General features: G+C 42.4%; 1 protein-coding gene across 3 annotated transcripts in view; it reads left to right on the forward strand.

The window, feature by feature from the left end:
* Positions 1–21,785, forward strand: part of itga3b (integrin, alpha 3b) — a 45,813-nt gene that overhangs the window by 21,245 nt on the left and 2,783 nt on the right. The window contains exons 2-25 of one of the 3 annotated variants that reach the window (XR_014570587.1): positions 1,282–1,409; positions 5,029–5,111; positions 6,131–6,380; positions 6,883–6,981; positions 7,818–8,022; positions 9,173–9,366; positions 10,618–10,706; positions 10,802–10,938; positions 11,085–11,174; positions 11,935–12,002; positions 12,461–12,606; positions 12,857–13,003; positions 13,228–13,325; positions 13,826–13,994; positions 15,776–15,859; positions 17,064–17,143; positions 17,461–17,538; positions 18,033–18,135; positions 18,801–18,977; positions 19,604–19,738; positions 20,285–20,398; positions 20,610–20,708; positions 20,853–20,978; positions 21,330–21,501. Coding sequence is in view for 1 of the 3 variants with exons in the window: in XM_083787748.1 (XP_083643874.1) it covers positions 1,282–1,409; positions 5,029–5,111; positions 6,131–6,380; positions 6,883–6,981; positions 7,818–8,022; positions 9,173–9,366; positions 10,618–10,706; positions 10,802–10,938; positions 11,085–11,174; positions 11,935–12,002; positions 12,461–12,606; positions 12,857–13,003; positions 13,228–13,325; positions 13,826–13,994; positions 15,776–15,859; positions 17,064–17,143; positions 17,461–17,538; positions 18,033–18,135; positions 18,801–18,977; positions 19,604–19,738; positions 20,285–20,398; positions 20,610–20,708; positions 20,853–20,978 (2,899 nt within the window). In the remaining 2 variants the exon portion in view is untranslated. The remainder of the gene's footprint in view (positions 1–1,281; positions 1,410–5,028; positions 5,112–6,130; positions 6,381–6,882; positions 6,982–7,817; positions 8,023–9,172; positions 9,367–10,617; positions 10,707–10,801; positions 10,939–11,084; positions 11,175–11,934; positions 12,003–12,460; positions 12,607–12,856; positions 13,004–13,227; positions 13,326–13,825; positions 13,995–15,775; positions 15,860–17,063; positions 17,144–17,460; positions 17,539–18,032; positions 18,136–18,800; positions 18,978–19,603; positions 19,739–20,284; positions 20,399–20,609; positions 20,709–20,852; positions 20,979–21,329; positions 21,502–21,785) is intronic. The other 2 variants (XR_014570588.1, XM_083787748.1) reach the window with 2 other exon arrangements.

Raw genomic sequence — 21,785 nt, forward strand, 5'->3', positions numbered from 1 at the left:
ACTTAGCATGTTACAGTAGCTAACGCTGCTAGACATAAGACCCCTATACTTCAAATAGGTGCACTCCCCACCTACAAAGAAGGGCTAATAAATCTTGTGCTGACAGTAAAGGCTATGTTCTACCACAGACTAGAGCCTTGTAGAGGGAGTAATCCCCTTTCTTCAAAGTTCGTCAGCATGGTTAAAAGGTGCTGATGTAGAGGGCGTCTGGATGAGTGGGCCAAAAGACAGGGTTCAGTGCTCTGTGTGCGCGCGTGTGTGTGCGCGCACGCCTGTGCTGGCGTGTGTATAATGTGTGTGAGGGAGAGAGAGGGAGTGTTGTGGTGCCCAGACTTGCCACAGTTCACGCTCCGACTCCTCCACTCTCATCTTTTAGTTCACAGGTCATGTGACTACTCTCTCTCTCTCTGTCTGAGACTGAGTAACATCACGTCACCAGGCTGTCATTCAATTTTTAACCAGTGCCCGCCTTCTCCAAAACTATCTAGTAATTTACACACACACACACACACACACACACACACACACACATCAAAGGATATTACGGCCTACTGTTCCTGCCTGTTCCTTTGAAAAATACCGCTGCAGATAAAAAGCTGTTGCACAGTGAACATGAACAACATGCCATAGGCCCCTATGCCTCTTTGTAACACTGGTCACAGTTATAATATCCGTAGTCAGATACGCTATCAGTTATACTGTTTTTTAGACTTGCCGTATGGTATTACCTGTGGCCACACAGGACAGTATGTATAATCTAGCATCTTACCCTACTTTCTGTCTTCTGTAGTATGTGTTGTATTGTCTAAGGCAGTGGTTCACAAACCTTTCAGCCCGTGACCCAAACAAGAAATTAGATATTCACCCGGGACCCAAACTAGTGAAAATAGCAGATCTACAAGCTCACAATGTGTCGCTTCGCACCACGTTGTGAGCTTGTAAATTGGCTATTTTAACTACTTCTTAAATATTTGTTCTAATTCTTTTGTTCTAATTTCTTAGATTTTTCTTTCATTTCTTCATGACATTACAGAAAATACATCAATAATTCATGAAAAGTTTAGCGTTTTTTGGGAATGTTTTTTGAAAATGTTTTGAAATAATAATAATAATTAAAAACCAAATGTATAGGAAACAAAAACTAAGGGGACCCATAACAATGTGTTTGCGACCCACAAATGGGTCCCAACCCACTGTTTGGGAAACAGTGGTCTAAGGTCATAGGAAATGATTCAACCTGAATATAATCTGACCATCTTCTTTCTGTGTGTGTGTTTCCAGGCTCCTTGTGGGAGCGCCCAAAGAGAAATCCATGTCGCTGAAGGACGTCAACGAGACCGGTGCTGTCTACTCCTGTCCTATTTCCACAGAGACCACAGACTGTACCAGAATGGACTTGGTCACATCAAGTAAGCAGTGCTACACCAAAGCAAAACTGTGGGATTAGCCGTCACAAGATTTGAATGTGGAATGGATTTCCTTTTTCTTACTGTTATTATTTCTTTCTAAAAAGAGAAGGCAGTCCAATGCGCTTTGTATATCTTTGCTGTCTGTTGGAAACCTTGTATCTCCATATTTCAACTTTTTACGTTTTTGTTTGTAAATTAATGCTATAGCTCCTTCGCCATACTACAGTGTCACAAAATATGAAAAGTATGCACTATGTCGGTCATACCGGGGAAACTCTCCCTGTCAGGTGATATGAAGTGGCCTTCTCACTCCTCATGCATTGAAGGAAGCATGAGCTCAGCTTGGGCAGTTTGGGGCTCCCCCCAGGTTGGCAGAGAGAGAGTAGCAGCCAGCTTCAATTTACAATTTAGGCATTTAGCAGACGCTCTTAATCCAGAGCGACTTACATTTGAGCAAAAACAAAAGCATGGGAATACATCACATGAAAGTATTTATCATGAAACATGCGTAAGCTAAGAAAGTAACAGTGGAATATCTATATAGTGAAACTATACATACACTTATACATATAAACTATACATCTTTACTACTATGCTATACATGTGTACTATGGCGTGCTATGACTACATACAATACAATTACAGTGCTGTCTACATAACGTGCTATAAGTCTGTATCAAATGCTATATAATCCAACAGAAATGCTATCTAAGGGTTTAGGGTAAGTGCTATGGGCCATGATGGAGTCTGAAAAGGTGGGTCTTCAGGCTACGGCGGAAGATTGGGAGTGATGCTGCAGTTCTGACTGCAATGGGAAGTGCATTCCACAGTTTTGGAGCCAGAAGGGAGAAGAGTTTGGGACGTGTGGAGCGTTGTCCCGGCGTTTTTAGTGAGGGTACTTCCAGCTTCCCTGCGTTGGCTGATCTGAGTGCGCGGGAGGGTTTGTAGGGTTCAATCATACTTGTAAGATATGGGGGAGCCATACCTTTGGTTGCTTTGAATGCCAGCATCAGAGTTTTGTATTCTGTGCGGGCAGCGACCGGGAGCCAGTGGAGGGAGCGGAGCAGGGGGGAGACATGTGAGAATTTTGGCTGGTTGAAGACCAAGCGAGCTGCCGCATTTTGGATCAGCTGGAGAGGCTTAAGTGCACATGCTGGTAGACCAGTAAGGAGGGAGTTACAATAGTCGAGTTTTGACAAGACTGTTGTCTGGATTAGGAGCTGGGCTGATTCCTGGGTGAGGAACGGTCTAATTCGTCGTATGTTATAGAGTGTGAACCTACAGGATCGAGTGACAGCTGTGATGTGAGCTTTGAACGAGAGCTGACTGTCCAGGATAACACCAAGATTCCTGGCTGTTGGGACAGACGTTACCAGGGCGTTGTCTACGGAAATAGTTAGCTCCCGCATAGGGCAGGACTTAGCTGGGAAGAAGAGAAGCTCAGTCTTGTCTGGGTTCAGCTTGAGATGGTTGGAGGACATCCACTGTGAGATGTCAGCCAGGCATGCAGTGATGCGCTCTTCCACCTGAGTGGTAGAGGGGGGGAAGGATAGGAACAGTTGTGTGTCATCGGCGTAGCAGTGATAGGATATATTGTGAGCAGAGATGATAGTGCCAAGGGATTTAGTGTACAGTGAGAAAAGGAGGGGACCAAGTACAGATCCCTGTGGGACCCCAGTTTGGAGGGTTCGGGGGGATGATAACAGACCTTTCCAGGAAACCTGGTAGGTCCGGTCGGTGAGGTAGGAGGAGAACCACTTTAGTGCCGTTCCACCGATGCCTAGCTCCGCTAGGGTGTCTAGGAGCAGCTGGTGGTTCACTGTGTCAAATGCTGCTGATAGGTCTAGGAGAATCAGTACTGCAGAGTGGGAAGCAGCTTGGGCAGCATGTAGTGCTTCTGTGACTGCCAGCAGGGCAGTTTCTGTGGAGTGGGCCTTCTTGAATCCGGACTGGTTGGGATCCAGCAGGTTGTTCTGTGAGAGATGGAGAGAGAGCTGGTTGGAGACGACACGTTCAATGGCTTCACTGCTTAGGCATTGGCACCGGGTGAAAAAATGGGTTGCAAAATCACGGGATGAAAAAAAGAGTAAAATAAGAGCTTGTGGGAAAAGAAATGATAACTACAGTACATTGGAACACAGTTTTCCCCCATTTTCTGGTCATACAAGGTTTCCACCCGATAGGGAAGATATACGTTTGATGTATTTAGCATTTATGCATTTGATGTCTCTCTTTGAGAGTGACTTGTAGTAAAACAATTTAGTGGCTTTCCCCAATTCACATTCTCTACTGAGGTCATTGAACTATGGTTTTCCTCATGGAATTATCGTGGCCTCCACACCTTCAGGCTCAGCATTTAACACAAACAAGAAAACAACACAAATCAAGCCAACCAAAGAAACAAGGAAGTGAAAAGCAAACCTAGCGGCATTAATTGTGCCTTTCGCATTAAATTCCTGCCACAAAACACAAAAAGGAAGTCCATGGTTTCCGTTCCAGATAGACAGTCTGAACCACAATTTGACCCACAATTCGTACCTGATAGATTTTCATCTACAGACACTTATACTTCCTCCCCAATGTCTGCAGATGTCTAATTATATCAGACACAAGTCCCCTGCAGTTTATTTTAATTATTTCTGCGTAAGAGTTTGGGCGACAGCTGAAGAGCCGCAAGCACTTCATATTCGCAATATTACCCAGCACATCCTCACTCTTTCTCTACAGCATGCTTTCAATGGAGAAAGAAAAGGCTTGAAAGAGTAGTCCATCTTAATTGAGGGTTATTTAGGGATATACCTTACTACCTGCAGGTGAATAGAGCCCCCGGAGGTTGAAAGCCTTAACCATAATAAGGGGATTCTCCGTCACTTTTGATGTTTGATGTCGGTGTTCTCACGTGCATTTTTGTGGTGAACATTTGCCAGGGCATGATCTGGGTTTCAATGGAGCATGACGGATATATTGCCTTTACAATGACTGTGAGTGTGAGCATGCTAATACCTAATGTCATACGATGGCATGGCCAACTAAAAAAACACGTTGTTAGCTTATAGATCGGCTATTTTTTGGCAGCGACACCGTCTTATGAGGAAGCATGAAGTGAGCCTAACCTTGATGAATGTTTTAGTTGCTCTGCTATTTCAAAAACGTCTGGGTTTCAGAGGCTATGGATGGTGTGACATAACTGAAGTTGTATCGCATTGTGCTATCTAGATGTAGTGCAGAATGTCTGTGTGATGCACACACTTCATAATCTTCATCATAAAGCAGAACCGTATTGACAGGAACCCTACTTTAACAAAACAAATTGATTAGCCTACATATTTTCCCCAAATTGTTCAACCCATTTGGGTCCATTTGTGCAATCTCAGTTTACTCTGTATATTGAATTGCAGGACGAAATAATTGTTTTGGTTCAGAAGAAAGAGGTTTATACTGTACTGAACACTTTGATTGATTGATTGATTGAATACTTTATTAGTCAGAGTGGAGAATGAGCAGGATCAACCACATTGCCATTATCATGCAGATTGTACGCTGTTCCCTGATAACCTGTCATAATGCTTCTCTCCTATCACACCAACATTCAACTCATAGTGTATATCATTTTTTGCAGCCGAACCGTCGGAGATGGTAGAGGGCATGTGGCTCGGAGTGACAGTGGCCAGCCAGAGAGATGCGCCAGAGGGACGGGTGATGGTGAGATAATGTTTAACCACATGCTCCCTAGCATCCATATGGTGTCATAGTCATGTCCTAAAAAGAATCAGAGAAAATAGCCAATCTAATGTGAGCTTGTAGACAGGCTATTTTCGGTGAAGAGATGGTGTACTGTAGAGGGGAACAAGGAGGGCACCAACTTCCACCAAGTATAGACCCCTGCCATGCAGACCCCAGTCAATGACATACAGCGTTTAAGTTGTTAATTTACCAACATTATTCCTGCAAACATGAATTATAATTAAATAATATGTAAGGGATAAAACATGGAATGTGTACTAAATACTACACTTTCTTCAGAAGATAACAATGCCACTCGTTTATTTTGTTGCATGATTAGACAATCACTTTGCCTGAACACAAATGTAAGAATGTTGTTTAGAAACTTTCTAGGTTTGATGTTTACCTGGTATCCTAGTTACTTTATTTGCTTTACCCTGTTGTTTGTTGATTAGGGTTCATATGCCACTTACTCCAGTCTTGCACTTTGTAAGTCGCTCTGGATAAGAGCTAAATGTCTGAATAGTAAATTGTTACTTGGTGCAAATACTGTATTATTTGGAGTAAGACTATGGTATTGCGTGTCAAAGTCACAAGCTGCAGTACGAAATGTAATGCTGAAATGCTTTGATAAAAGGCTACTGGTGTGCACAGCCAACCCCAGTGCATTCAAGTGCAGCTGCGCAGGATAAATAACGAATTGCAAAAAGGAGAAATATCAACTACACTAGTATATATATTCCCCACATACAGTAGGTCAGGCATGGATGCCTGTTGAAAGTCTTGTGACTTTGTGAATACAGGAAGTAAATAAAGCCATTACAATTCAATTGCATTGATCTCAGTCTGAAAGTTGTCAGATTGGACAGAGTGCAATGTCTAACTACAGAGAGACAACTCTGGTGCAGTGGCAGCCACATGAGGTAGCCACATTTGGCATAGGTCATTTTGTAAAACACAAAAGCATGTTAAATAATACACCCGTATCTGCTGTACAGGCATGTGGCCACCGATATGTGAAGCTCATCGATGGAGTTTCGGAGAAGCAGCGGCGAATGGTGGGAAAGTGCTACATTAGGAGCAATGACTTGACGTCCGACCCCGGCGACATATGGCAGGATGATGAGCCCAGGGTGTGCAACCCCAATAACGACTTTGAGATGGAAGGCATGTGCAACATGGGCATCTCCGGTGGCATGACCGACACCGATATCTACATGGGCACTCCAGGAAGCTACTTCTGGCAAGGTGGGCACCAAAGAGTTACCCACAGAGACACCTTTATAGAAGCTCCTCCTTCATGCACTTAATCTTTATATATTCTGCACTGATACAGTTTACAGTTCTATCTTCAATGTTGCATACTAGAAACAAATTATAGCTAAAAAATAGAACACAAAACTATTGTTTTCTGTAAGCTCATCCCATCCAACCAGTCACCTGACCACATAAGACCAGTTATCTGAACATTAATTGTCACATCCAATCAGTAATCACCAAATAAACAACAATTCCTCAGGTATGGTGCAGGTACGGCAAGCATGCAGTCTATAAAGCTAAAAAGTGTGTGTTTTGTGACTTAACTTTGAAATAATAGGTAGGTTTGGCAGACATGGATTACCACCCGTCGGAAACTACAGTGCTTACATAGTATTACTCTAACAATAGGATCATTCCCTGTCTAGGAAAAGCAGTAAATTTTGTAGGAAGCAAGTAATAACATTGTTTCTGTGGTTTATCTTTTATAAAGGTAATGTTCTTGTAACGTGGAGAGATCCAGATCCTGAACGCCAGTGGGACGTGAACAATAAGGAGTTTGGACAGATGGGAAAAAAAGACAATTACATGGGTATGTATTCTAGCTTCTGGCTCCTCTAGCTTCTGCGATGAATGGGATGGATCCAGTGATGTATATAAATGTATATAAACACTCTGACTCACTCTACATAGTTGAAAAACTACAATACATTGAGCAATCACAGATTTAATGTGTTACTAGTGTTACTGCACTGTATGTGCAAAGAAGGTAACAATTAAAAGTATGATATACAAAAAAACTGCAATGTCGGTCCCCACACACACTCTCTGTATGTACTCATTGTACTGAAGGAGAACCAGAACAAACTTGTTTATCTATACACTCGATTTTCAATAAATAGTGTGTCACATGAACCCCCACTTTTATAATGAGTAGGAAACAACGTATAGATTCCCTGTCAATCATCACTTTAGTCCCACTGTGGGGCGGTAGCTATATCTGCACTACAGAGACCCTTCCCTCTGTGTGTATATTCTTATTTTACTTTATTGTCTCCACCAGGCCGAAGGTGGAGTTTTGCAAATCCCTTTTTATGGAACAAAATGCCTCAAATCATACAATTGCTATCCAAGGCGTAAGAAGAAATGGCACCCTTTTCACATTGGCCTATTATAGCGCCACCAGGAGGCCACAACCTGCCCTGCTCTGGTGGAGACCTGTGCCCTTTATCTAGTTCGGGATATTTCTGTTAGTCAACCTTTGGACAGTTGTCCTTCCCTGATTGGTCACATATGACATGACCCTTTCCCAGAAGAAAACGAATTGGAACCGATCGATGTACTTAGTAGTAGTAATAAGCTTTACATACTGTAGTAACCTTACTTGGCCTATAATGTTCTAAAATATCTTAACGTCGGGTTTCACAGGTTATGCCGTTGTGGAGGAGAAGAAGTTGCTGATTCGTGATGAATACACAGTGGTGACGGGGTCTCCCAGGGACGAATCAAAGGGCTCCGTGACGCTGGGCAGTCAGGAAGGCACCAGGTTAATACCTGCGCTGGTCATCCCTGGAAAACAAGTGGGCTCGTACTTTGGGAGCAGCCTGGCGGTCACCGACCTCAACAGTGATGAGTATGTTACCACATTAGTCATATCACATTGATATTACTAGAGCAGTGCACGCTGTCGCTGGGCCTACGCTGACCTACGCTGCAGACGCTATCATTAGTTTTTGGCGGAATTTTTGGCGGAAGTACGGCTCAAGAAAATTATGTTGATGCTTTACAAATCAGTTTACATTCTCCGTGAATGAAATAAGTGTCGTGATTGGTCGAAAAAATACCGGGGGAAATACATCTGACGGACACTTCCACTTCCAGAGCCCGGGCAGAGGTTTTTGTGCTGGTTCTGGACAACGGTGTATCCCACCAACTCAAGGCCGGGCACTGCACTCCCTGGGGTGGTGTGGAATCTGGTGTTATGTGAATCTGTATCTTATGATCTTAATGCATCAGTGCTCTGTAGCTATGGTCTGTAGTGTTGGAATGGATGACTGTGATGTAAAGATTAGAGGATGGAGGCTGCTACTCTTCAGCAGCCTCGATAAGGTACTGTCATGATGACATCATGATGACATCATGATGTTCCCCTGTAAACCATTGGTTCTCAAACGTTTTAATTTCAAGGACCCACATATCTCTGAGATTGTACGAATGGAACTAAATAAAATGGACCCTTACTTGTCAGAGTAAAAGAAGGGTCTATATTCCTTGAGGGGGCTCAAGGAACCCTGATGGTCTCTCGACCCCACTTTGAGAAACACTGCTGTAACCCATGAATACCCTGGTTGGATATTTGTTTCAATGTTATATGAAGACGGCATTATCCCAGCATGTAATGAGCAACACATTTTTAACCCATTCTGACCTGAGATCAGATAAAAAAAATGTCTATTACATCCTGATAGTTTCATTATTAACCCATTCTGACCTGAGATCAGATTAAAAAAAATGTCAGTCGTTCTTCGATTTTTCTAAAATAGCAGACCTACAAGCTCGTAGCGCGCCACTCGGTGGCGCGCTATGAGCTTGTAGATCTGCTATTTTTCAATAGCTAAAGCATAATATGATGCCAACACCAAAATGGGTGCCCGTTCAGAATGGGTTAAGGATCTGTAAAGAAAATTGTAACTGCATCTGAGATATAAGATTAGTTACAAACTATATATTGTTTATAATTCAAAAGGTGGGTGTTTAATCAGTGTGTGTTTTGTGTGTTCTAGCTGGAACGACCTGATTGTGGGCGCTCCGTTCTACTTTGACCGCAATGAATACGAGGGTGGAGCTGTGTACGTCTTCATGAATGAGAACGGATCTTTCCAGAAGACCGCTACAATTGTGCTGAAAGGCCCTGTGGACTCCGGCTTCGGCTTGGCTCTGGCCGCCATTGGGGATGTCAACCAAGATGGATTCCAAGGTATGGAAGTGATTGGGATCATCACTATTCTTTTTTTCTTCTTTTTACATTCGGTTCCATCAACGTAACCCATCACTGTAAAATGTGGTATATTCTGATAGTAACACCTTACTATCTCTCTCCTGAATGGATACAATGGACCATATTCACATGGGGGCCATCTTGCCATTAAGTTAATGAAATGCCACCCCGTTGCCACCAAAGAAACATCATGCTGTACAAAACAAAAACTTGTTTTTATCCTATTCTACTATTGATCTACTCGATTTATTTATCATATTTATGAATGGATCAAAGCAGAAATTAGTAACGTATTCATTCAGAATGTCAGGGTGCATGTGTGTGCAGTTGCGCATGCATGTATATGTATACACGTGCGTGCGCGACCATGCATGTGTGTGTGTTTGAGGTGTTACATAGAACGTGCTGCCGCCATCTTGGAGTGATGCGCCATCTAGTGGTGATCCCAAAAAACGCAGCATTTAAGTGCCAAAAAAGGCGGCCATGTGAATATGGTCTATTCTATTGGTATCCTGACCTAAAAATGCATTCTCTGTTTACTAAAGAGTCGGAGAGACAGGGAGAGACTCCCGTTACTGAAGAAACAGCATTGATTACAACGAGAATATAGAACTATTTAACAAAAATCACTCATTTTCTTTAGGTCAGATGTTAAAAATACAGGTCGTATGCTTTGAGGTGTGGCTCTGATTGTGAATGTAAGGGAAATAAGCAATTACTTAGTTATTATTCTAAGTTGTGTGGGATTTATGATATGATTTATCCATCATTGTAAAACACTTTAATACATTCTTTTACTCTTGTGGACTCAGTGGATCTATCTACACTATGGAAAGGAAGTAATTATTTTAGAGTTACACAGTGATTATGATTTGTTTAACAGGAAAAAGTGTATGTGGCATTTGCGCACAAAGGTATTGCATGTGATAAATGTTCATATTCAGCAGTCAAAGCAGTGCATTATGCATTTTTTTAATCTTACAAATAGTATACATAATAATAAGAGACACATTATTGCCTGCCTCAATATCTTATACGTTTATTTAATACAAATGCAGCAATTCTTTTTATCTCAGAAGTTATAATTGCAACTAATCGTGGTATTCTCCGAGTAGCTTTCTTGTGCCACCTAGAGGGCAGACACACTGCTTACACAAGGCTGCCATTGCAGTCTTTCCTGCAGCCTTCATTCTGTTTCATTGACTAAGGACTATCCCTATTTTTACATAGATTTTGCTGTGGGCGCCCCCTTCCATGATACAGGAAAAGTCTATATATGGACAGGAAGTAGGGAGGGAATCTCGGAGGAGCCAAGTCAGGTAAGAGCCTGGTGGATATTCACTGTGGTGGATATAAACTCACATTGCATTCAGCTATCGGTGTTCATCCTCTGTGGCTTTGTCACCATCTACAGGTGATTGAGGGTAAGTCAGTGGGAAATGGCGGGTTCCAGACTTTTGGCTACTCCATCAACGGAGGGATGGACATGGATGGTAACCGATACCCAGACATCCTAGTTGGATCCCTGGATGACCGCATTGCCCTTCTCAGGTAGTAGTTATGAAAAGATATTCACAGCCCAGGAATGTTAAATATCTACTGTATCATATTATGTGTTTTGTACATTGCTGCTGTAAATCATTATTTAATTGGGACGTTTTTATTTTTTCCCCCAATTCATTAAATTGTTTTCTCAGAGCTCGCCCTGTTGTTCATCTCTTCAAGAACTTCACTGTAGAACCATCGATTGTGGATGTCAACCAGTGTACCCCAGGGAAACCAGCATGGTGAGAATATTCTATTGTATTCTATTATTCATTTTATTCTGTCTTTTCTCATCTATTCTATTCAATTATTCCTTTTATTCTGTCTTTTCTCAAAAGGGAAATGTGTTTACAATAAATATGAAACATAACAAATCACCACCACAACTCATCAGACCACACAGGGAGGCAAAGGAGAACTGATTTAATTTGGTTGTGAATTTTGGTAGTAGTTAATGACAGTGCAAACACAAAGCTGAAATCCCGGGGACATAGATCGTTTTGTTGTTTTGAATGTGCTATATAAAGTGGATTGGATTGGAAACGTGTATATTCATCGCTGTAATTTTAAAATGATTTTTGCAGTCACAGGATGCAACTTAACCCATTTTGGGGCGGGAACCCCTTTTGGTGTTAGCATTATGTTATGCTTTAGCTTTTTAAAAATAGCAGATCTACAAGCTCATAGTGCGCCACCGAGTGGCGTGCTACGAGCTTGTAGGTCTGCTATTTTTGAAAAATCAAAGAACGACTGACATAGAAACAGCTTTTTCAGAAAACTGTCATTTTCAAACAGACATTTTTAGAATCTGATCTCAGGTCAAAATGGGTTAATCTCGTTTGCAAATATTGCAAATTTGTGGGATGAATGTTTTTTGATATCCCTCTAATCTTACATTTGTAGATTGTGAAATACAGTAGAAATCCTGCAACCTGCGATAATGACATCCTATATCATTGCCATTATATTGTTTGTATAATGGAAGTCCTTTGTCTCTTGCAGTATTACAGCGAAGTTGTGTTTTAGCTACACGCTCAGCAATGGCAACAAAGACTTCAAGAAAGATATCAGTAAGTGTCCTCCTTTACCTATATGAAAGAAAGATATCAGTAAGTGTCCTCCTTTACCTATATGAATGAAAGATATCAGTAAGTGTCCTTTTCTTTTTTAAATATTCACAGGTGGTATGTGTATAAGTCTTGTTATTTAAAGACTTCCCTTGATATGTATTAACAATCAAAGTAAAAAAAAACAGTAAACGTGTATACTGAAGTCATGTACAGTAATATCCCTGCAATCTTCATTCGATGTGGACATGTTGTTGACCATTTATTAATTTCTCTTCGGTGTACTCACTTCAATCAGTGTGTCTCACGACCCAAAAGGAGGTTGTGAGATTTTCTTTCAAGAATGTTTTCACAATTGTTTTTTAATAGTTTCTCCTGGATTTATGACCAACACAAAGATCTGATCCCTGTGTGAGATCAGCAGAGATCAGCTCTCTTGTGTTTTTTAATCTCCCCCGTAGCGGTGAAGTACACAGTGGAGACAGATAAGGACAGGAGGAAGAGTGCTCGTATTCTGTTCGCAGAAAAAAAAGATGACACTTTCACAGGCACCCTGAACCTGCCCTCCCACAAACCTAAATGTGTGGTGCTGCAGCTTACTGTGGCGGTAAGGAACAGAGACACACATACACACACATAAACACTGTAACTGTTCAAATAGCCATTGTATATAGGTTTAAAGTGCTCATGTGTTAGTCGCTTCTTTTGGGCTTGTTTTCATATAGTTGCTTATTTCTTTCGCAAGATCTGGCAAACACTGATTGAAAGGCAATATCTGTTGCCTTTGAGTGTTGACCTACTCTAATAGCTATAGACACTTCTTTGACGTGAACTAAGAGCCTCGGTTGATTCTGCAGGCAAATGTGAGGGACAAGCTGGAGCCTGTGGTCTTTTCGCTCAACGTGTCCCTTCAAGAGCAGAAACCCAAATCCAGACGCGCCCTCCAGAACCTGGATTCTTTCCCAAGTCTCAGTCAGAAGCAGAAACTCACAGCAAGAACCGAGGTATATACTGTAAAGCTGAGTTTATATAGCGTGTGTGTGTGTGTGTGTGTGTGTGTGTGTGTGTGTGTGTGTGTGTGTGTGTGTGTGTGTGTGTGTGTGTGTGTGTGTGTGTGTGTGTGTGTGTGTGTGTGTGTGTGTGTGTGTGTGTGTGTGTGTGTGTGTGTGTGTGTGTGTGTGTGTGTGTGGTATGACTTTCTCGTTAACTGTTTTGCTAACTTCCACAGATTAACTTCCTGAGGGAGTGTGGCTTAGACAACAAGTGCACAAGCAACCTGCAGCTGACAGCTGAATATGCTAGCGCGGAGGGAGACGTTTACCCCAGGTACATGAGAAGGCCCCTCTCATTCAATTGTCAATAAATTGTTGCAAACAACAAAATTGTTTTTCAATCTGGGAAAGCATCTGGGTCATTTCATAATTTGGCTATTCAAAAATAGCAGACAAGCTCATAGCACGTCACTATGAACTTGTAGATCTGCTATTTTTGAAAAATCGTACAAAATGTGTGCACATCTTTGAATATACATATTTTTAAGCAAACATTTTAAACTCATATATTTACTTCTAGGGGATTCCTGGAACAAAATATTTTGAGATGGGTTTCTGTTGCCAAATACATATCATTTTGGGGGTCCTCCTTGACATGAAACGAGTTTGAGAACCACTGAACATATGTTTTCAGAAAGCTGTTTTTTTATTTAGAAGACATTTGTAGAATCAGCCTCAGGTCTTAATCGATTAAAGTAAATGATGCTTCGTGTTAATAATTCCATACAACCTACTGCTTGCTGACTACTTGTGCACGGTTGTCCACATGCTCAGACAAGACAAGCGCCAGGTACTGCACTACAACAGCAACGTGAAGAAGATCATGCTGAAGGTGAAGGTGACCAACTATCCTGCTCCAGGGAAGCTGGCCGAGGACGCACACCAGGCTATGTTAAACGTCACCATTCCTGACACACTTCGGTACTCTGGTGTCAGGTCCGAGGTACGTCCACAAGAGGGCAGCGTACATCTACTAACTATTGCATTTTCATTCTTTTCAGTTTTTGAGTGGTGTAACCACTCCAAAGAACAGCAATGTCCGTGTTAACCTATGTGCAGGGCTGCACATAAGTGGTGCGCCACGGCGCATGCGTCGTCAAAATTCAAAATGCGCTGTCAATCAAGCGCCGGGAAGCGCTTCTGCGTACCAACAGCTGGGGCCGCCCAGAATGATTATTATGGCCAGATTACACACTAGTAGATTCTGTGGCGAGAGCATTTCCCACCGACTGCCACTCAAAGTGGCTACTGGCCAATCACAGCACGTCTTGCGAGAGTGCACTGGCCAATTGTGGCCAATCACAGCGCATTCTTACTCCAACGAGGGAGGTTCCAAACCATGAATGCTGCTGGATTTTTCTACGGAGAAAGTTACCTGACACATTATTCTTACAGTATTACAGCCAAACTCTCGTCAAAATGTCCAAGAAGCAAGCGCCATTAAGTAACAATTTTGGTGTTCCAGCACCACCGCCTCCGAAGAGACGCCAAACGGAACCACCACCTGAACCGCACAGAAAACGTGTGTTTGCGGAAAAGTGGTTGGATGATGTCGGCTGGCTCCAAACTAATGCTGAGCGCAGCGAGTTGTGGTGCAAAATATGTCGTGAGCATCGATAAGAACTGCACCTTTTATACAGGGATAAATAATTTCAGTCACCCAGCTTTTGATAAGCACGAGAAAAGCAAAGAGCACGTAGTTGAAAAAATTAATAACTAACATAACAATAGTGGAGTGGGAGGAGTGCAAAGCATTGCGGACTGGCACTGCTGCTGCACAACATGAAGCTTATCAACATGACAACAGCGTGTCCCGACATACTATTATCGTAAAGTCGGGTAGTGTACACTGTTTATTTTGCACCGAGGAGCCATGTGTGTCTGACTGTCTGACTCTGTGTTGACTGTGTACTGTACGTCGCCTCGGCTAAAAACAAAAGGGAAGCCTGACGTATGCTTTGCCGTACGACGTGTCGTATGTTAAACAAATAGCTGATCTGCAAGCTCACAACGTGTCACCTCCGCAACACGTTGTGAGCTAGTAGATCGGCTATTTAAAAAAAGAAATTAAAGTATCTAAATATTGCTTTGATGCTCATATTATCCGTAGGAAGTATTAAGAAGTTTGTATTAGAATATGCATATAGGGCTGGCCTGGAATACACATGGACCTATAGCTGCAATTTGCAACTAGAGTTGCAATACTCTCCATTGACTCCCCAGTCCCCACTCATCCAATAAATATTGTTTTGCTATAAGTTATTCATCCCTCTTTTATCCATCCGGTGAGACGGGTCGCCGCATTTTAGGAGCACTAAGTAACTCCTCCAGGTGCTCCTCTGAGTACCAGACCAAAAAAGTTGTGTGCAGCCCTGCCTATGTGACTATGTATGTGACTATGTGTGTGTTACCCTATGTGACTATGAGTACCAGTAGGGGCGCTGTTGTGCCAGAAACTGAGAGAGAGATAGTGCTGCACTGTTGCCTGCTAATGAGAGAGAGAGAGAGAGAGAGATTAACCCTGACGGACCTCAGCCCCACTTTGAGAAACTGTGTCCTTGATTGGTTGTAAAACATTTAATGTTTCTTCTCAAGCCTTTGGTTTATGCTTAGATAAAGTGTTTTAGTTTTCTTTACAGTGGCCTATGTTGACACCATTCTCACAAAAACTCACTGGGTTCACATACATTTTCTGCTCTTTTCATTCATTTCTGTCATACGTAGGACCCCAGTGATGTCATTGAGTGTCATTCTGAGGACAGTACGTTGACATGTGAACTGGGCAACCCGTTGAAGGGCAACGAGAAGGTACATTTTCATAATCGCACACCAACACTACAATGTATGCTATTGATTTGTCTTCCCTGATTTGGAGTTAAAGCTGCACTGTATGTAACTTTCCTCTTGACCCCCGGTCTCCTGCGCAAGTGCTGACATTTTTACCATTGAGCTAATAGAGCCTTGCCTCGCAAGATTAATTGAATCTTGACCTTCAGGTCACAATTTGTGTCAAACCAGAAACGGGGTCGTGACAAAGGTCGTCTCACCTAGACACAGGATCTAAATGTCTCAACAGAAGAGCAGGGAGAGGCCCGGGCGGTTATCTCAACCGTCTGGGCACCTAGGCTGATGAGCCAGCCTGACGGTGTGCCGCGGGTTCGACTCCCGATCCCGACAGCCTTTGCCGCGTGTCATCCCCTATCTCTGTCTCCCCATGTCCTGTCAGTCTACTTTCAACCTATCAATAAAGGCAGAAAAAGCAAAAAAAGAAAGAAGAGCAGGGAGACAAAATATTCCAATTTGTATAAATGATATTGTATTAGCATAAGATTGGACAAAATTACACTTTATACATAGAAGAAAGTTACATAGTACCACTTTAAGTTTGGCTTGGTTTCTCATATATTTTCATCCATCTCATGTTCTTCATTGTAGTTTTATAAAAGTATATAAATTATAAAAATTATAATTATGACACCTCATCAAAATTAAATACTTATATTTTCCTTTGCGATATAACAACCTTAATTTACTTTTCTATCACATCAGAATATAATGATCATTAGATTGAGAGCACTAACTCCACCTTTCTCCCAGACTCCCTCCCCAGTCAGAGTTCAGAGTTTGAATGAATGGAGAATGATGTGCAGGATGTAATCTGCATGCACATGTGAGGGGACATTTAATTGACATTGTTCTTTGACTAAAAAGAACAATCCTCTCACACACTTATGCCAGTGTGCCAGTGATCATCCCTGTGCCCATGTTGGTTGGTACCCGTGCCTAAGGTTGCTTACCCCTGGTCTAAATCATAAAGGATTAAAGAGTTATGAGATTAGCCCACCATCCCTGTTTCAAATGCTGTACAGCGGCTCAATTATTGAACCTTGCGCTGCCAAAACGTACGTGAGCAAACTCTTCAGTGCAGCTTTACAACTAATTTAAACAACATTATTTAAAATATATTTTGTGAGCAGTCTCCCTTTGTGTCTCTGTCTCTTTATTATGATAGGTAGCACTGCAGCTTATCTTTGAGACAACAGAGATCAATCTGGACACGCAAGAGATTATATCTCAGTTACTCCTGTCCACGTAAGTATTACTAAGCATGTCTGCATACAGACACTACTGTGTAGAGATAATACCGGAGGTACGATTGTAATTTTAAAAATCCTGTTATAGTCCCAGTTCTGGTTCAACAAGCAGTATGTGACTGATCCTGATTGCATACTATATTGAAACAAAAACAAAATTACTGTAGATTGGAGGGAATTGTGAGGAAATGGAACAACATCGATATAGTTTCTATCTCAACAATTCTTTTTACATTTGTTTCTAATATTTGTCACTAATAATAACTCAATATGACTGAGGAAGCGATATTAATATGATGTGTGTGCTTGGTTCAGTCTGAGTGAGCAGTTTGACCTGGTGGCTGTTCCAGTGGCGCTTCTCATTGAGAACACCATCCTCACCTCCTTCTCCATGTGAGTACACAAGTTCACGTGAATGACAAGGCTGGAACAATGCATTTAATCGTTTAGAAAAGATAATTGATAAGCACTAATAATCATTGGGAAATTGTCAAACTTTCACTTTTCCCCTCAATTTTGTATTATTATAAAAATTATATATAATGGAAATAGCAGATCTACGAGTTTGTAGATGGGCTATTAAACAGGACTTAATTGGTTAACCACACTTTCAGACTACTTTCTTCACATCAATTTGTTGATATGTAAAATATAAAACCGATTACAGAGAAACTGCTAAATTATAGAAGAAGTAATTGACAGAATAATCACTATAAAGTAATAGCTATAATAAATTATGATAGAAGCCTATGTCCATAACGCATGATGCTTGGCATCAAAGTAAAAGTAAAACATGCGCAGCCCCCGTAAAGTGTATACCAATAGTGTATGTCAAATACCCTTAACACTTAACATCTAAGCATCCTCGCTTCCTCCCTCCCCTGCAGAGACAAGTCAACGGTGCAGACCTCCTTCAGTGGCGAGGTGGTGGGGGAGTCGGCCATGGTCAGCAGCAGTGACGTGGGCAGCCTGGTGGAGTACACCTTCAGCGTGAGTCACCTCCACCACCACAGACCACATTACAACAGGGCTTTTATGTTGCATCTGCGTGGGTACACAGAGCCACGGTGGCCACAACAACCCCACCCGGCCGGCTGGAATCAGCAGATTTATTCTGGGGAGATTTACTATTACACACGAGGGAAGGTTTATTTGATGACCTACGTCTGGTGGTCTGGTCATCAGCTCACAGACGAGATCTACTGTTGGCGGTCGTTGCACAAGGTCTCTTTTTTTGTTAACCTTTATTTGACTAGGACGTCACATTGATGTCTCTTTTTTCCCCAGACCTGGCCAAGGAATAGCAGCCAAAAACAAGCATTAAAAAAAGAACACAGTCCAGCAATTAAAGTGAACAAAAGCACACAAGGCACGCCAGTGTGAAATATAGTTCAACCAGAAGAGAGCAAAATGATGTTTGAATGTGATTTATTTAGGGACAGACGGATACAACATGTTATAAGACATAAGCCCTGTCAGTTAAGGGATTTAGCAGCCAGTGTGATTTACCATTATTAACTTCCGTGATGGCATAGCATTCACCCGTAACAATCTCTTAAGGCAATCTGCAAAGCTCCACTGCAAGTTACTGTATCACACAGCATGTGAATCCCATCCATGAATTTATTGACTGTGATGACTTTTGTTCCCACCAGGTGGAAGTGTTGGGTTTACCTTTAGGTAGCATGGGAACGTTGGCTGTGGAGTTTGAGTGGCCTATCGAGGTGACCAACGGCAAGTGGCTTCTCTACCTGACGGAGATCGTCTTCAAGGGGACGTCACAGACACACTGTGTTCCCGGTGATGATGTTGTCAATCCACTACACCTCACTGTAAGTGAAGTTTATATTCTGATGAAGAGAAATTAAGATTTCCCTGAAAGGCAAAAAAAAGTATTTTAAATTGGAACAATGTTGATCTTGCTGTTCATGCTGTCTGTCTAGAAGAGAGTTGGGAGACCTAACCCAACTTTGTGGTGTATTGGCCATGAACTGAACTAAAATTAACGGAAATGAAATGAAATGGCAAAAGAACTGCAAACGCAATTCTAGCTCACAATAAATAAACACACAACATTATGTAAATGGAGCAAACAGGGTGTACTATGCCACCCTGGCTACTTTCTTTACCCTTGTGTTCCTACTTGCTGTTCTGAGGTCAGTGACTGTGAACAGCGGTAAGCTGAGCAGTGTGCACGAGGTCGTACAGTGTGAAAACTCCTCTGTGCCAAAACCACCGTCTCTCAGAAATAATATTTGGAAAAACCTCGGCCAGACAAGAACGCTTACTCACAGGGTCAAAAATAGATAACCATTCTGAGTTTGGCTTACGTATAGACAGTGGAAATGCTATTTTGGGAAGACCATAATGTCTTTATCGAAACCAGCAATTATTTAGCACCAAGCCCAGTGATGTCATGTGTTTCTTTGTTTTCCTTTGTCTCCCGCCTGTCTTCCAGTTGACCGAGGGCAAGCGCAAGCGTCCCAAGCGGCAGATCACATTGGACGATGGCGACAACAACGTACAGCCACATATACTTGAACCGCAGGCAGCCATCACACTGACAACAAATCGAAAAGAAGACATTAAATTGGTGAGGGCGGCCACTGCCTTAATAAGTGCTGCACGATTCATGCTCAAATGTGAATCCTCCACAAGAATTGTTGTCTTTAGTCTGTATTTGCTGAACATTACTACATTCAAAATGTGGTGCCTGGAGCCTACTACTGTGGCTTTAAGCAGACAACATCAAAGTGCTTGACTTAAACCTCTCTTAAATTCTCTCTCTTGTAACAAAAACATAAGAGTAACTCAAATTAATTGGACAGCCAACTAGTGCTGCATGATTCTTGCTTAAAACTTTGAAATTAGATTGCATATGTGTGAATCTAGATCTTGATCTTTTTCGATTAATTGTGCAGCACTGAATGGAAGTTTAAAACTGCTGTCTGTCAACCTTTAGGAAACATTGAGTAGAATTTAATTACAATCAAGGAAATGGCTTTGCGTAGATCACACCTTTTTAGATAAAACATGTGCGTAGCAAAGCTTTATGGCACTGATTTCCAATCCTTACAGGTTACATTTGGTTAAATGAACACTCATAATATGACTGTGTTAATATGCATTGTTTCTGAAGGACTGCTCCTTGGGCTCAGCGCGTTGTGTGACCTTTACCTGCCCTCTGCTCAACATGAACACCTCAGCCAAGGTCATCGTCAGGTCCCGCGTCTGGAACAGCACACTGCTAGAGGTCAGAGAGCTCACAGGCTGGAGCAGTGCACGTTTATTTTATAAACCAATAACCCACTCCGCTATTTCACTATTTGCGTACAAAAATAAGTTTGAAATAATTCAGATACTGATTTGAAGTCAAACTTAAAATATACAGACTTTTACCTGTGAACCTGTGGACTCCACAGGTTGTGGAGCGTTTAGTGAATCAGTCTAATGTCTGTTCCCAGGACTATCCCAATGCAGGGAGGGTACAGGTCAATGGTCAGGCCACGCTGAAGCTGATCACCGACAAGCCCACCATCAAGATGGACAGTGTGAACAGAGAGGTGCGTACTGCTGACCATCAGGGTTCCATTGGTAAATCAGAGACATGGATCCCCCAGCAAATCAAACCCTGGATGAAGATGACTATGATGAGGAGGAGGACTATGCTGCCAGTCTTCTGACTGACTTCTGTTTTCCTCCCACAGTTCAAAGTGGAAATATACCCGGTGCTGGGTGAGGAGACTCCCTACGAGGTTCCACTGTGGATCGTCATAGTGGCTGCGGTAGCAGGGATCCTCTTGTTAGGAGTCATCAGCCTCATTCTGTGGAAGGTAAGAATACCTTCACTCATTTATCCTATGCCTAGAGAGGTGGTGGCTACCCATGGTGGGTAGCTGGACGTCACAAACTGCAGACCTGAAAAAAAAACATCTGTCTAATTATTTTCCTTTTCGTCTACCACCGCCATGATTCTTGTTGATTAAAAAAGGGTCCAAATGCTACAAGGTCTACATGCTGTGATCGTTGATTCAGAACTTGCAGATTCAAGAGCATGTGTAAAGTCAAAATGACATATTGTATATTCATGTAGTCGTCACTGTCTGCGACCTCCACGTTGAGCTGCCTATTTAACCCCCCAATCCCCCCCACCCCCAAACCCACCCCACGTCCTCCTCCCCCAGTGTGGTTTCTTCCGGCGAGCAAGCAGGAGGGAGATGTACGAAGCCAAAGCCCAGAAAGCTGAGATGAAGATCCAGCCCTCTGAGACAGAGAGGCTTACCGAAGACTACTGAGGCCCCCCCGGGTCCCCCCTCTACCGTGGGGGCCTACGGCACACACCGATAGGGTCTCTGGGTAATATCTGACTCCATCAAATGGATACAGTTACTTAGTTATTAGTAGTGGGGCTAAGTGCAGGGAATGACTGATTTCACGTTCTTACTCTACTGTAACCTTCTTCCTTACTGCTAACGGTGTCGTCTTGTCCTGGCTGACTGAAACCCTTTCTGCTTCCTTTTCAGCCTAATACTGTGCCTTTTACTCCACCACTAACTATCTCGCTTGTCTGCTCTTTAACCTTCAGCCTGGCTTGACTATGACAGCTGTAGCCATTGTGACAGCATAATTATTGCACAGCT

Source organism: Protomyctophum parallelum, assembly GCF_964188405.1.
Source record: "Protomyctophum parallelum genome assembly, chromosome: 17".
Classification (NCBI taxonomy): Eukaryota; Metazoa; Chordata; class Actinopteri; order Myctophiformes; family Myctophidae; genus Protomyctophum; species Protomyctophum parallelum.